We start from the raw sequence: 17,343 nt of genomic DNA on the forward strand, positions 1-17,343 counted from the left end.
TTGGAAGGATGTGAGATCAAATCTCAGCACTACCTACCGACACTGCTAGGCCCTTGAGCAAAACCCTCAACTGAGCAGTTGTATAAATGTAAGTTGCTATGCATTAGGGTGTTTGCCAAATGATGTAAATGAAATTCTTGCATCTTATTCAATTCAGTTTTATTTGTATAGCGCTTTTAACAATGGACATTGTCCATTAGAACCTGCTCAGGGAGTGCAGGTGGAACCCGTCTTATTTATATCCCTCTCAAATCCAGTGTCTGGTGTTCCTCTGCTATTGAGGTGTGTGGTGTCATCATCCCAAGATCTAGAGTTCTGTAAGGAAAAAAAAAAGGTTGTGGATGATAAGTCTGGCAAGGGATTTAAAAAGATCTCTGAATTATCTGAAAGACAGCTTTTCAGGAGAAGCACCTCATACCAACTGTGAAGGCTTTCAGTCACTGACTGAACTATGAATTCTGCATCATATCAAAGAGTGCTTGATGATAATGTCAGGCCATCTGTCCGAAAGTTGAAGCTGAACCAAAAGTGGATCTTTCAACAGGATAATGATCCTAAGCACACGAGCAAATCCACTAAGGAATGGCGAAAGAAGAAATAGAGGGTTATGGAATGGTCTAGTCAAAGCCCGGATTTGAATCCCATTGAAATGTTGTGGGGGGATTTGAAATGGGCAGAACATGCAAGAAAACCCTTTAACAGCTTGCAAGTGAAAGAATATTGTATGGAAGAGTATTCAAAAATTCCAGCAAGCCTGGTGGACAATTATACAAATCGCCTACAAGAAGTTATTTCTGCTAAAGGGGGCAATACTAGCTTCTGAGGCCAAGGTTGTACTTACTTTTTCCACAGAAGAATATCACAGCTATTGATATCTGTTGAATAAATTGTTGAAAAAGCAAATTTTCCATGTGGTTTTGTTCAAGTATATGAACTTTATTAATAGGTTCTATTTCAAAGATGATCACGTTTGCTTGTCCAAATAGGTAATTAAAAAAAAAAAAGCCAATTTCCATGGGGTGTACTTTATAAAGACTTATTTAGAATACACATACTCACATAAAACACATATTACATTACGTAAGAGGTCATCTTTAAAAATAACAACAATAATAATAATGATAATAATAATAATAATAATAAAACAAGCTCACAGCAACAGTGGGTCAGGGATGTGTGGGGTGCTCATGCCAGTGCAAAGGGACATTCAGGCCATAATACAGACTTATTTATCAGTACACTCATGTATAGCACATAGACACACTACTTACCTTACCTATACTCTGCACTGCTGACTCCACCTACACACACACACACACACACACACACACACACACACACACACACACACACACACACACACACACACACACACAACAACAACAACAACAAAGCTATAAACAATCATCTCAGTGGTCCTCTGAAGGAGGGATGGGCTTCTGACATTACAGTCTTCTTCATTGCAGGAAGAACACCTAAGTGCATGCCCCAAGGCAGGAGGAGATGTGTGCTCGAACAGTGCCTCAGGTAGTGTGAACATGCCCCTATCACTATCACTGACCCATGCCGATGTGACGACGGCTACGGGAAGGCTACATTAGTTCTAACAGAAACCCTCCTGAATTGAACATCACTGGCCCGGCATATAACCTTCAGCTCTGAGCTTGGATTGGATTTTAATTTTCATCATAATTCATCATAATACTAAGGTCACAATTTTTAAGTTCCTTTGGCTATATATAAATGTACGGGTTAACTGGATTAATGTCTGTCATGCATAGGAAAAGAAAATAAAAAAAAACAGAATTCAGAGACAAATTAGTTAGTCCAAGAATAGCAACATGACTAAACACCCTGAGATATTGTATGTTATTGGGTATTGTCTATTAATTGTATTATATAACCGTATTTAATTATGTTTTAATAGAATTGTTTATTATATAATTTTTTCACAAGCATTTAGTCTTACACGCAGGGAACCTGTCATAGATATAAATCATTACAAATCTTTATCTTTAGGTAATTTATAACTTTCTACATTTTCTGCACAGAATGCTTTGTATTGCCCCACTTTCAACACCACGTCTCACAACAACTGTTTTACTCTACAGTGTCCACATGCTTCCTAAGTATATACGACAGACTCATTTAAGAAGGATGTTTATGAAGCAGCACATTTTCAGTGGCATCATTCAGCCACCATTTGTTCTATTGTGCACAATTAACTCAGCAAACCAGCAGCACTGTAATATTCAGAGAATGCAATCTCATATGGTGTAATCAGACTTTATTATACAGTTCACATCTCATTTCATTAAAAAACAAACAAGCCTTAGACACAAATGTAAACATGAGTAAACTGTACAGACCTATATTAAAAAATCAGGGGCCTTCAAAACACAATAACACACATAAACAAGATACAATTGTATAATAATACAGTTTTACAAGTATGGTTATACTGTGCTGAGAGCCTTATCAATGCAGCGCTGAACTTCAGACTGTCAAACAAAACCTGGGTGAATGTTGGCACAGCAGTGTTTGGTAATGACAGATTAAGGTATTTTATGGATGTGTTATGCTTAAATTTTAAATTTATTTGAAGCCATTTTCTTTCTATTATGTTTATACAAAAACACTAATGAAAAGTCTAGGGGCAGATCCACAGCTAGCTATGTCTGGGGATTGGGGTGATGAATATATTATAAACATAATATATAAAACTCTTTCTTTACCTTTATAGCAGTTAATATAAAGCCCTTTTATGGTATACAATATTCAGATAACATGACAATTTTAATGCATACAAGCTTATGCATACTAATTATGCCTGAAAAAGCCATGCATACAAAAAAGGCATCATGTGGTGCTGGTCAATGACACACCGACAAGATCAGGCAATCATAATTATTACTGAACCTTTGGCCAGTGTAACCTTTTGTCAACTAGCAGCTTATTTATTAGTACACAACATACCTGATTGTACAGCACAGCAAAGTACAGAATAGGTTTCTTAGCCTGATTCTATAAAATGGAATGTATATGAAAGTACTGTCGTATTATCATTACCATATCAAAAGCTTGCTGCTCCAGGCAAAGCATTAAAGATACGGAAGCCTTCTTTAGTGGCAAAGTCCCACGCCAGGTTTGCAATGTCTTCTATTTCACGTGGGTATGTAGTGCCTTAACAAAAATAAGAAAGATGAAAACACTAGCCATAGGTCTGAAAAATACTGCAATTATTCAATATATAACTATAAAAAAAAATTACTAAAAACATGCGTGTCAACATACACAGAGACTTAAATGTCAGGACCCAATATCACCCAAAGGTTCTGTAATGCTGTACGCAGTAGTCTTATGGGAATGGATTGCTTAATACCTAATTATAGGTTACCTTTGCATGATGTTTTACAATTTGTCTGTAAGATAGCAGCCTGGCGGAAGAAGCAGAAAGCCATGTAGAACTGCCAGTTTGAAATGTACTCCAATCCCATTTCTTTGCAATACAGCTCAAACATTTCCTCTGCAGATGGAATACCCATCAGAGCAAATTTCTTTCCTGTAAAAGCTTCAAATATAACAAGGTTAATTTAAGAATATACTGGTGCTCGTGATGGATTACAAGTCATTTGCTTATCCTGTCTGGTTATATAATTATACTCCCTGGCCATCCCTTTATCATGATGCTGTTGTGTAAGGTAAATACCTTACACAACAGCATCATGATCAAGGGTTGGCCAAGGAGTATAATTATATAAATATGCTTTCCGTTGTGCATTGTCCCTTATACAGTCATGTGAAAAAATAAGTACACCCCATGGATTTTTTTATTTATTTATTTTTTTTTTTACATATTTGTACAAGCAAACATTTGATCCTCTTTGAAACCATGCCAATCAATAAAGCTGCTACACTCATCAAATAACACATAAAATGGATATTTTGTAGTAATTTTCACAACTGAAATGAACAAAAAACAGTCGAATGGAAAAAGTAAGTACACCCCTACATTTATCGTACCTTCAAATCCATAAAATTAGAATCAGGTGTTCAAGATTGGGTGCCATTGATTAGAACCTGCTTAGGGAGTGCAGGTGGTACCTGTCTTATTTATACTTCTCTCATATCTAGTGTTCCAGATATCTGGTGTGTGTGGTGTCATTATTCCAAGGTATAAAGAATTCTGTAAGTCCTTCAGAAAAAAGGTTGTGGATGCTTATGAGTCTGGTAAGGGATTTAAAAAGATCTCCAATTTATTTGGAATAATTCCATTGTAAGGAAAATAATGTATAAGTGCCACGGATTTCAAACGACTCCCAATTTGTCTAGGACTGGCTGTCCCAGCAAATTCAGCCCAAGAGCAGGCCTGATGCAAAAAGAAGTTTCCAAGAACCCCAAAATTTAATCACAGGGTCTGCTTGTAAGTTTTGCAACTGTTGGTGTCAGAGTGCATGCTTCTACAATCAGAAAGAGATTACACAAATTTGACCAGCATGGGAGGCGTGGCAGGAAAAAAGCTTTTGCTGTCTAAACAGAATACTGAGGCACATCCACAGTTTGCCAGTGAGCATATTGGCAAAGACCAGGCCTTTTGGAATAACATGCTCTGGACAGACGAATCAAAGCTTCATAACGAATCAAAGGCCACAGTAACAGCAGACATGTTTGCCATTGACCAAAGACAGCTTTTCAGGAGAAGCACCTCATCATACCAACTGTGAAGCATGGTGGTGGAAATGTTATGGTCTGGGGTTGCTTCACTGCCTCAGGGACTGGACAGCTTGCATTCATGAATTCTGCATCATATCAAAGAGTGCTTGAAGATAATGTGAGGCCATCTGTCCAAAAGTTGAAGTTGAACCAGAAGTGGACCTTTCAACAGTATTAGGATCCTAAGCACACAAAGGAATGGCAAATCCACCAAGGAATAGCTCAGAAAGAAGAAATGGAGGGTTATGGAATGGTCTAGTCAAAGCCCTGATTTGAGTCCCATTGAAATGTTGTGGGGGGATTTGAAACAGGCAGAACATGCAATAAAACCCTCAAGCATCTTGCAACTGAACGAATATTGCATGGAAGAGTGGTCAAAAATTCCAGCAAGCTGCTATCAGAGACTGGTGGACAATTATGCAAAACTCCTACAAGAAGTTATTTCTGCTAAAGGGGGCAATACTAGCTTCCGAGGCCAAGGGTGTACTTAATTTTTCCACAGAAGAATATCACAGCTATTGATATTTCTTTTGAATATATGATTGGAAAAGCTATTTTCCCTTGTGGTTTTGTTCAAGTATATCAACTTTATTAATACGCACTGTTTCAAAGATGATCAAATGTTTGCTTGTCCAAATAGCCAACTTATGTAGCTATTTTTTCACATGACTGTATTTATATTGTGCTGCAAATGTCACCTTACTTCAAACTGTATAGATTCCAGGACATTTTAAGACTTTCCATCAAATAAAAAGTTAATTCAGTTATTCAGGAATTGACCACACAGACATTTACCAGGGTCTATCGATGTAGCTGATTATTATGATTGCAAACCAAGCTGAACGCAGAATAAAGATGAGCCAAGAAGTATTCTGATTCTTCGCTTATTACAGCGTGCACATACTGTGTACGTTAAGGGCCCCTTTTTGTGTTTTATTATTTAAGTCATTTAAAATGTATCTCTTTTAAACTGGCTGAATGCTCTGCTCTTACCTTGTTGTGTAGAAGCAGTAGGGGGAAGGAAGAGGGGCATACAACAGGAAGCCAAATCCACAAGTGGGTCTCCTACAGTAGAACGACTCCAGCCCAATACTGCCCTAACATCAAGGGTCTCTGAGTCAAACACCAGATTGTTCAGGCTGCAAAATTATAATTTTTTTATCATTATTATTATTATTATTATCATCTTACATTAAAACCTTTTATACTCAAGGTCACTTTACGAAACAAAAAAAGGAAAGTAAAAGAAAAGAGATCTTTTTTTCTGGGGGTTACAGAGGCAACAGGTTGAGTAGGTCAGCCTTACGCTTCTCTATCCCCATCTACAGACTCCAGCTCCCTCTGGGGCATTCCCAGACATTCCCAGATATATTTTCCAGCAGGTCCTGGGTCTGCCCCAAAGTCTCTATCCAGTAGGAAGCCTGATACAGCTCTAATGAGAGCTGACAACAGAATACATAACACAGTTTTTCCATCAGAATTCTTGATACAGTCTGATGCACATTAGTACTAATAATAATAATTTAAATTTAAATAATGCCTTTCTCAAACACAAGGAATATTCCCCCTCACCTGGAAAAAGTTTACATTAGTTTGGAAAGTTCAGGAAGCATAAAAAAAAGATATCACAGGTCAGCAACAAATGCGATGGTTTTGTCATCCTTCTCTTAAACAAACACATGAAAAAGAAAAGATAGAAATATTGGACACATACAAAGGCATCAAAGGTTGTTTAACCATCAGAGTTACTGTGTCGAGTCCCATGCACTAGAACAAGTGCTGCACTGTCACTAAAACAATCCCTCTAGGATTTTGCAATTGCAGAAATGAATGCAAATCAAGCAAACTCCACAATATTCACAGGAGCTTCCAAATTTTTTTAAATTACCGCAGATTTTCCGAAGATTTGGGTCAAGACGTGTCATGTGACATCAACACACATGCAGTCAAATCTTCGATTCACATGCGTCAAACACGTGTACAGCTAAACGGTCTAATTTACCAACAAACATCACTGCGAAAGATCGTGCAAAATAATTTTGTGCGACTGCAATTTCGGCAATTCAAATAATTTTCTGCAAAAACACCACAAAAACGCGTCACATTGCATCACAAATTTTGAAAAAAGCCGCAGCAAAATCAAGCATTTTTGGCCGTAACAATCACAAATAAACTCAGTGGAATCTGTATGGACTGCTAAAATGCAACAGGCACAAAACTGTTTCTTCCTCCACTAAAGTTTGTGAACAGCTTGTGTTAATTTTTTTAAAATAATGATTCAGTGTTATATATATTTTATTTACATGCCATTTAATATGTGTGAAAATATGATTTACATCCAACATAATTAACATGCAATGAATACATGTTTAACCAAATGTTGCTATATCAGTAATATAACTAGTTACTATGTTATAGCACTGTATGTTTTGGGGTTTTTTCCTCCTTGATTGAGACGGAAGTGCTACATGGGGCAAGGATGAAACAATATATGCTGCAGAAGCTTATAATTCAGTGGTATTTGGAATGCTTAATTGGAAATACGACTGTGTGCATGGATATATCAAACCTGAAACTTCCATGGAGCAGTGTGGTTCTCTGATGTTTAGGGAGATGCAACAGTAGCCAGTCTATCAATCTATCCATAGCAGGAATGGGCTGAATCTCGTTTGCCTTGAACTGCTGTGCCCACTTTTTCACTTGAGTTTCCATGAAGTCACCTAGAATACAAACTATTGATCAAGTCCCGTTTTTTATGTAGCTAAGTAACTATAATGTAGAGATGTACACAGGGACTGGAGTCCTGCTGGTCAACAAAAAGGTCCGGGATGAGAACGGGATGACTTTATTCTGCTTCTATTATCCTCCAGAAGAGGGCAGTCAGATTTTATTCTTAGGCTGGCCACACTCGTGAAGATTTTAAGCCCGATTTGCAATGATCGTGGGGGGCGTGACCCGATTCAAGGCTTGTTGCTACTGACTTTTTGTCCAAAACATCCTCAATTGTGTGGTGTCATTATGATTATTTTACTACTCTGCATCGGAGATCCCCGATCAGAAATCATAAACATCAAACATGTTTGATATTTACAACTCTTGATCGGGATGCCACAAGTGGAATACCCGCAATAGCCAATAAGAGCAAGAAAGCATCACCAATCAAGTGTTGCGTGCTTTTATAACCGAAACATGGCAGCCACAAACATGCCATGAAAGTGGAGTATGGTTCCACAAGAGACAACCGAAGAATTTTTTAATAGAATGTTGAGCTTGCTGGTTCTTAAGAGAGAGAGAGAGAGAGAGAGAGAGAGAGAGAGAGAGAGAGAGAGAGAGTGAGTGAGTGAGTGAGTGAGTGAGTTTTTGCTGTATGAATGAAGTGGCTGATATGTGGCTAATAAACCAAAAGAAATGAGTGATATTGTCTTCTGAAGTCACGTTTGATAAAACGTGAGTTTCTGTGAGATCGTTACTTCAACCGACAGGTGTTTGGTCTCGCGGTCCGGCCGAATCGTCTAATGTGCGCATTCGGAGGATTATAATGTAAAAAATCGGTTGAAACTGTCCTTATGTCTGTGGTTTTAAAATCGGTTAAGATAAGAAATATCGTCTAGTGTGTCCCTGGCATTAGAGAGATAACAGATTCACAATAGCATTCAGTAAAACAACATTAATAGTTGTAATCAGAACGATGATGTCATTGCCCAGAGAGAGCAACATATTGTCAACGTAAATACAGCAGATGTGCAAAAATTGGTACCGGTCATTATTTCATTAAGTCATGCATTTCAAAATTTTCATTTTAGATTCAGACTGGAAAGCACTGAGCTGTTAAAAATAAATAAATAAATAAATAAATTTTACACATAAAAAAGATGGGTGTTTTAAACTGCAATGGACACAAATCCGGGACCTTGGGTTTGCAGATCATTCATAAATTCATTCACTAATTCATTAGTAGTGACCAGGTCTGGGTTGCTGTAGTTTAAATTACTTATTTGTTCACACATTGATAAATAAGACATGTGTTAGAATGAGGCACGTCTTGGAGAAAGTTTATGATCTCCTATATGTCATATACTGTAATTCCTGGGGAAAAAAAACAATTTATGTAAAATCATACAGCAATTACAGGGTTCTTTATTTGTTGTACAGCACACTGCAAAATGTTTATGTGGAGGAATATTTTCAGGTGTAATTCAAACTGGTCACCTATCAGTTTTGTCAATTTACATTCTTTAAAATGGGAAAACATGTCCTACCTGGATCTCTACGGTTCTGTAGACCTGTGGTTTTCAGGTCAACTCTGTGTATCTGGCAGAGGGTTTTTATCATAGCCTTATATACATGTCTCTTCCCATGAGTATCTTCTCCTGGTATAGAGTGGTCATTAAACACTCGACCCGGACAGTAAAATGTCAGGTAAAATGGGCTTCCCAGAACATTGCTCAAGGAAATAACACATAAAATGGCATGTTAAAACCACAAAAAGTTACAATTACAAAAGATACGTATTTATATTACAACTTACACAAATTACACGGGTCAGAAAGGTTCGAGGGTGAATGTCTGCTTACCTGGGCATCTCATGCTGGGCAATAACACTTGGTACAGGGACTTTGGCTTCTTTAAGGGCCCTGAGAAGCCTACAGATTAAAAAATAATAATAATAATAAATTACTGGGAAATATTATCCAATAGAAATAATAGAAAAGCTCATAAGCTCATTCAAACAAACCTGCATTCCTTCTGCAGAGCTTCAGTACTTGGTTTCTTCTTCAGGACAAACCGATGCTGTCCACAGCTCAACAGGTATGTGGAATCAGTCAAGTCACTCTGGCTCAGTCGCTGCATTATAATGTGGTCTACAGAAAAAAAAACACAAGTCCAAAACATCTCATTGCAATATAACCTAACAATGCAATTCATGGACCAAAACATCAGTATGTTTGATGTCTAGTTTTAAAAAGGTATAATAATCAGCTCTACTGTACCTGTAAGTGGAAGCTGAGTAGCTTTCTTGAGATATTGAGTAAGCGGGTTGATAGGGAGCTGCCAATTCAGTCCAGGCCTATAGCCAGACAATGGTATCTTCAGCACCTGCTCCAGCTCCTTCACAGCCAATCCAGGATCTCTAACCTGAAGAGAAACAACATATGTTGAATGCTGTATAACAATTGTCTAGCAACAAAATCAATCTGATTATAAATTTGGTATGCAAAGCAACTGAGTCTTGGAGAAAAAAATGTTCCCAAGAATGTCTAGAATTGGTCAATTCGTATTGTAATTCCACTACAAAAGATGTTCCGGTTCAAAAGTTTACATCCCCCTGGCTCTTAACATATCATGTTACCTTCTTGAGCATCAGTGAATGTTTGGACCTTATGTAATAGCTATGTACAAGTCCCTCAAGTTGTCCTCAGTGTGAAAAGATGGATCTCAACATCATATAGCTGCTGTTGGAAAGGAATCAAATATGCAGAATATGATGGAAAAGCAGTGGAAATGTGCAGGACCTGGAGGATTTTTCTGAAGAACAGTGGGCAGTTTAACTGCCCAGGACAAACAAGGGACTCATGAACAACTATCACAAAACCAAAAAAGAGTCGTGGATCATCCAGGTAACAACACACAATATTAAGAATCATGGGTATGTAAACTTTTGAACTGGGTAATTTTTATAAATTCAGCTATTATCTTGTCTTGTGGACTATACGTAAACATCTGCTATGTGAAATAGCTTATTCATAGAAATTCTTATACTATATATATATATATATATATATATATATATATATATATATATATATATACATATATACATACACACACACACACACACACACACACAGGACATATTTGGACAAGCAAACATTTCATCATCTTTGAAACAGTGCCTAATAATAAAGTTGATATTCTTGAACAAAACCACAACCTTTTCAATTATTTATTCAACAGGACTATCAATAGCTGTGATATTCTTCTGTGGAAAAAGTAAGTACACCCTTGGTCTCAGAAGCTAGTATTGCCCCCTTTAGCAGAAATAACTTCTTGTAGGCATTTTGTATAATTGTCCACCAGGCTTGCTGGAATTTTTGAATACTCTTCCATGCAATATTCTTTCAATTGCAAGACGTTTACTTGCATGTTCTGCCCGTTTCAAATCCCCCCACAACATTTCAATGGGATTCAAATCCGGGCTTTGACTAGGCCATTCCATAACTCTCCATTTCTTCTTTTTGAGCCATTGCTTGGTGGCTTTGCTAGTGTGCTTAGGATCATTATCCTGTTGAAAGATCCACTTTCGGCTTAACATCAACTTCCGGACAGATGGCCTCACGTTATCTTCATGAACTCTTTGATATGATGCAGAATTCATAGTTGAATCAATGAATGCAAGCTGTCCAGTCCCTGAGGCAGCGAAGCAACCCCAAACCATAACATTTCCACCACCGTGCTTCACAGTTGGTATGAAGTGCTTTTCCTGAAAAGCTGTCTTAGGTCACCTCCAAACATGTCTGCTGTTACTGTGGCCAACATCTCTATCTCTGATTCGTCTGTCCAGAGGAAATTATTCCAAAAGGCCTGGTCTTTGCTTATGTGCTCATTGGCAAACTGTAGTCTTGTTCTAATGTTCTTTTTAGACAACAAAAGCTTTTTCCATGCAGGTCAAATTTGTACAATCTCTGTCTTCTTGTAGAAGCATGCACTTTGACACCAATAGTTGCAAGTCTTACAAGCAGATCCTGTGATGAAATTTTATGAAATATATATATATATATATATATATATATATATATATACACACACACACACACACACACACGCATACATACATACACACACCCACACACAGGCACACACATAGGGCTGACGCAATTTTCCTATTGATGGCAATTGGCAATACATTTATTCCTAGTGTCTTTGTGCTTGGTAATATTTGAAGTACAGTATTTTTTATAGAACTCACCGTGATGCCATGCATTCCTAATTGTACTGCAGCCTCCACATTGAAACTCAAGTCGTCCAGAAACACCACTTCGTCAGGAGAGACTCCCAGTCTTTTGGTACACAGCTGATAGATCCTGAGATCTGGCTTACATAAACCCACTCTGCAGGACTCTATTATCTAAAATGATTAAAGAAAAATACAAATACAAAATAAAGATACAGTGAGGTGACTTTAGAAGTGAGATAATTATCGGATTTATGACTTTCACTTACACTTTCAGCTACATGTGCTGGAAAAGAATATGAAAAGAAGGGAAAACTCAGAGTAGTAAAGACTGGTAAGGAAAAAAGAACTTCTTCAAACCCTTCCATCCTGACTGAGCTTGAGACGATCTGCCTGGGAGAAACTGCCCACGTACAGGTGTGCTTATACTGACTAACAGACTAATTAATCTAATTAAAGACTAATAATAAAAGGATTTTTAAAAAGGTTGTTTAACAAAGTAAAACATATCATTATTGATGTGGCGACATTTTTAGGAGATATTTATTTAACATTTATAAACAGAGTCTCAGTTGTAAGCACTTTGTAACAGTCAAAGTTTCCAAGCACTGGGAAGTCTTCAGGACAGAGGGGGTTAGGGGGTTACCATTTATAAGCTTGTCAGCAGATAGAAGCATGGACCATGATTCTTAATATTGTGTGTTGTAACCTGGATGATCCATGACCCTTTTAACAAGAAGAGAAAGAGGGCGGAACAGTGCAAGTGTGTAGCAATGAGACAGTGGTGTTGTTTTCATAGTATAAGCACCGATACTGGGTCTGCCCCAGCAGATCTTCTGCTTCTGCTGATCAGAAATGTCAGCCTCTTCTAATAGAATAAACTTGCCTAATATTTGAGTACCTTACATGTTGTAATGACCTTTAATTGGACACCAGCCCCCGAACCTGAAACCTGGAGATTTTATATGCAACTTCAAATAAAAAGCCTGAAGTCAGCTGCATGTGGTTGCATGACGCCTGCTGTACTCTGGTTGCATGCACATGGACACCTCATTTTGATCATTATGTAGTTTGAATAAAACAATGTAAATAAGACACTCTGCCAAGAATAACTGGAGTGTCAATGATCCAGTGTACTATTTAAAATACAGCATTTTTTTTAGTTTTTCAATACTGTATCCAAAATTATTACACCATTACATCCTACAAAATTCTACCTGTAAAAAAGATCAAAAATATAAAATCTTGTTTCCATTTCCAGTTTTCGCAAGTGAAGTAGTTTTTACTTCAGCAATTGAGCCTAATAACAGGTACATGGTTTATTGTTCATTCACTTACAACATCAAAGAGAGAAGTGTCCAGAGGGAGGTAGGACTTTCCTCCAGGCAAGAGAAAGTTGTTGCTAAGAACAGCAGTCTTGAACCCTTCAGCACGAGCACACTGCACAGCATCCATCATAACAGTCACCGGCTGTGACATGGAGTCACTGGTCAGCACAGAATGGAAAGAACCAATATGGACCTTGAAGCCTACCTGAAAATAATATACAGTTTATAATGTACGCAAATCTAATTTCCTTTATTACACCAGTTCATGCAATACATAATGCCTAATTTTCAAATTGAAATCCAGCATTCTCTACATTTTCTATACGCAAACATTTATTTTGCCCAAAGTGCAATTTATATAAATAAGCAAACCTACTTAAGCTGTAGTACCCATGAACAATACCCAGGGTACTCTAGTCTACTGAACTGAAAATAGTGAGAAACATACAATTTGACTGCAGTCCTGACTAAAGGCTTCCACAAACTCCTCTGGCCCCAATTCTCCTCTCATGTATTTCTTCCAGGAGTTGTTATTGCCCGCTGCCCTTATAGCTCGGCCTATTGTGCCACGAGGGACTCCATTCTCATCTTCCCATTCTGTCAACAAAAAAAAAAGGCAAATATGTGCACAGTTATATCACACACAAAGCAAACTTCCTGTGGGGCTATGAGCACTTGTAAATGGAGTAGGCAATGTGTGAAATTACACTGTATAAAAATGAAGTGAAAAACAGATACCAGAAACATTTTAGGGAAAAATAGGAAAAACAAAAAACTTACAATAACCTGGTTGCATAAGTGTGCAAACACCTTTTATAATTTGGGATGTGGCTGTGTTCAGAATGAACCAATCACATTCAATCTCATGCTTAAAAGTAATTATCATACAGCTGCCATCAATTAAATTATTCTGACTAACCCCAAATAAAGATCAGCTGTTTCAGTAGGAGTTTCTGTACAACATCCTGGTTTCATCTGACTGCTAAAGTCATGGTCCACAAAGAGCTTACAAAGCTGTACAGGGTCTCACTGTCAAAAGGTATCAATCAGGAGAGGGGTACAAAACAATTTCCAAAACATTAGAAGGGCATCATCAGCAAATAGAGAAAATGGAGCACCACTGTGACATCAGCAATAACAGAACGTTCCTCAAAAATTTATAAAAGAACAAGACAAATACTTACCAGGGAGGCTGTGAAGAGACCTACAGCAACATTAAAGGAGCTGCAGGAATATCTGACAAGTACTGATTACTCTCTGCATGTGACAACAATCTCTCATATTCTTCACATGTCTGGGCTATGGGGTAGGGGAGCTAGATAGAAGCCATTTCTCACAAAAAAACATCCAAGCTCAACTAAATCACCCCAAACCATGTGGCAAAATGTGTTATAGTCTGATGAGACCAATTACAAAAAGTATAATAATTCCTTAATTCCAAAAGGTATGTTTGGTGAAAAAGAAAAGCACATCACCAAAAGAACACCACATCAAAGTTGAAGCATGATGTTGGCAGAATCATGCTTTAGGGCTTCTTTTCTTCAGCCAGAACTGGGGCTTTTATCAAGGAGGAGGGAATCATGAATAGCTACAGATACCAGTCGATTTTAGTGCAAAACCTTCAGGTGTCCGCTAGTAAACTGAAGATGAAAACGGAATTTCTCCTTTCAGCACGACACTGACCCAAAGCATACATCCCAATCAACAATGGAATGGCTTAAACAAAAGAAGATCAATGTTTTTGAATGATCTACCCAGAGTCCAGACCTGAATCCAACTAAAAATCTGTGGGGTGATCTGAAGCGGGTTGTGCACAGGAGATGCCCTCACATTTTGACAGATCTGGAATGTTTTTCAAGAAACAGTGAAAAAATATTGCCAAGTCAAGATGTTCCACGCTGATAGACTCTCACCCAAAAAGACTGAGTGGTGTAATAAAATCAAATGGTGCTTCAACAAAGTATTAATTTAGGGGTGTGCACACGTTTGCAACTAGGTTATTGTAAGTTTTTTATTTTTCCTTTTTTCCAGAAAATATTTCTGATTGTTTTTCAATTTATTTTTATATGCTGTAATTTCACATTGAAGGTGGAGAAAGTTCAGACATGTTTTATCTTGGTTTCATTTTTTTACATCACAAAAACGTGCTATTTTAACAGGGGGGGTGTAGAATTTTTATAACCACTGTAACTATATGATATAGTCATGCCATTTCTATGGAGTTTTGTTGGCGTCATTATTTAATGCCATTATTTAAAGCTCAATAGCATTTGAAGGGAATGACGTACAGTCACACATCCAACTGTAAAGTGTTCATCAAGGTGTCAGCTATAAGGCACACGTTTTAGATTTTTGATATTTATTAAAATAAGCTATTAAATCATATGTAAATTAGACATGAATTTCACTGCAGAATGGGCCCATACACTAAATATACCATAATTTAAAGCTCAATAGCATTTGAAGGGAATGACTTACAGTCACACAACCAACTGTAAAGTGTTCATCTAGGTGTCAGGTATGACGCCCATCTTTTAGATTTTTGATATTTATTAAAATAAGCTATTAAATCATATGTAAATATTGCCAAGTATTTCATTAGTGAATAGGCCCATACACAAAATACACCATTATTTAAAGCTCAATAGCATTTGAAGGGAATGACATACAGTCACACAACCAACTGGAAAGTATGTGCGTCATAGCTGACACCTACATGAACACTGTACAGTTGGTTATATGACTGTAAGTCATTCCCTTCAAATGCTATTGAAGTTAGAAACGTGTATAAACAATGTCGTATGTAACTTTAGAGACGGTCCCTTAATTTCCGTATTTCTGCGAATATCGAACGTTGGTGTGTTTGTGAGAGGACATGAGGAGAACATGCAGAAACCATGCAGTACCTGTTGCTTTAGGCAGCGGTGATGGGATCAACACTCCAAACATGTCAAATATCACAGCTCTGTAGCTGGAGGAAGAGCACACACTCATGTGGCGATGAAGAAGTGGCTTGACATGGAGAAACCTCCAAACTCCGCGCCGCAGCGCCATCATCCTGCCCACGGAAATAACATCAATGACTTTCTGTTAGTGACAAGCAGCAGAATAATCAGAGAACTAACGACTCATAACTTTCTAGACATTTGAACCATACAGGCTATATAACGTGTGTCTGCAGTATGGATTCAGCAGGACTCCACTGTTAACTGTTTAAAATCACATTTGATCAATATTATGCCAAATTATGTAACACACACCTGACGCTTTCTAGGCTGGGGACTACAGGAACAAAACTTCTACACTGTATGACTGATGTCTAGTAGCGTGCCGGAAATGGGTGATCACGTGATAATAACATTGCAGGACGTAAAGGTTTAGTTATCAAAATAAGAGTCTCGTTAATACGATCACGGTATATATGTACTGTGTGTAGTTACTGTCATCTACAGACTCTTGAATTACTGTGCTGAGTAGCGACAGTGGGGTGCGTTCACTTGTTTCACTCGAGTTTTGGCCCGAGGTTGAAGCTGCTTACTTAAATCCACCCTGATTGCAGATATGATATTACGCCTGTAGATGGCACTCTTTATCTTTTTAAAATTAATTAATTAACATGCTCACGATGTTTGAAAGTGTACACATATGAGCAGAATATTTGTTTGTGAAATAAATGAAAACAAATGTTGATTACGTTTTTTTTTGGGGGGGGGGGCGGGTTTGCTTTGAATAAAAATTTAGGAGGTAACATTTAAAAAAAAGAAAGAAAGAAAGAAAGAATCTGTTTAAAAGAATTACACGTATCTTTCAAACATAACCCTTTGAGAGGTAAAAATTATTAAAAGAGCTGTTTAAAAGAATCCGTATTACACGTCTTCCAAAAACATAACCCTTAGGAGATAAAAATGTTTAAAAAGTGCTGTTTAAAAGAATCACACATATTGCATGACTTCTAAACATAACGTTAGGAGGTAAAATGTTAAAGTGTTGGTTAAAAGAATCGCACGTATTGTTTAAACTAGAAGACAAGTTTTTCGCAAGATGTCTTCCAATCGCTGGATAAAGCAGGAATGAGGTTAAAAATGATTCAGCTTTCTCTCTCAATACACTCCACCCATCCACACGTGTTTCACCGGCAGATAGTTTCTGTAGATCTCGTAAATTAATGATTCTAGCAGACTGTTTTGTGTGTGCACCTAATTTATGAGAGAGAGAGATTCATGTATTTCCTGGGGTTTGCTGACCAGAATGCTTACAATGTGTTTACGTTAATGAATTAAGGGACGAGTCGTGCATTTCCGTGTTTTACGACCAATGTGTACATTTGTGGTTTCTCACAAAAAAAATTCT

At 37.5% G+C, this 17,343-nt stretch overlaps 1 protein-coding gene across 7 annotated transcripts; it reads right to left on the reverse strand.

The window, feature by feature from the left end:
• Nucleotides 1-121: 121 nt before the first annotated feature.
• LOC108255955 (acyl-CoA dehydrogenase family member 10) lies at nucleotides 122-16,358 on the reverse strand. 7 transcript variants are annotated; one of them, XR_008393205.1, is made up of 17 exons: nucleotides 16,254-16,358; nucleotides 15,900-16,051; nucleotides 13,442-13,590; nucleotides 13,004-13,198; nucleotides 11,681-11,839; nucleotides 9,705-9,849; nucleotides 9,449-9,575; nucleotides 9,288-9,356; nucleotides 8,973-9,157; nucleotides 7,283-7,433; nucleotides 5,707-5,852; nucleotides 3,398-3,571; nucleotides 3,070-3,183; nucleotides 1,272-1,301; nucleotides 842-875; nucleotides 419-575; nucleotides 144-315 (listed from the first exon to the last, which is right to left on the reverse strand). XR_008393205.1 is itself a non-coding variant. In XM_017452358.2 (13 exons), the coding sequence occupies exons 2-13, from the start codon at nucleotides 16,048-16,050 to the stop codon at nucleotides 3,074-3,076; spliced, it is 1,761 nt and encodes a 586-aa protein (XP_017307847.1). In that variant the 5' UTR covers nucleotide 16,051; nucleotides 16,254-16,358; the 3' UTR covers nucleotides 2,271-3,073. The 7 variants fall into 7 exon arrangements, 1 of the variants encoding a protein (XP_017307847.1); XR_008393204.1 differs by having other exon boundaries at nucleotides 131-315; nucleotides 842-1,301; XR_008393206.1 differs by lacking the exon at nucleotides 842-875 and having other exon boundaries at nucleotides 146-315; nucleotides 419-554.
• Between the last annotated feature and the right edge of the window lie 985 nt (nucleotides 16,359-17,343).

This window comes from Ictalurus punctatus, chromosome 22 (assembly GCF_001660625.3).
Source record: "Ictalurus punctatus breed USDA103 chromosome 22, Coco_2.0, whole genome shotgun sequence".
NCBI lineage: Eukaryota > Metazoa > Chordata > Actinopteri > Siluriformes > Ictaluridae > Ictalurus > Ictalurus punctatus.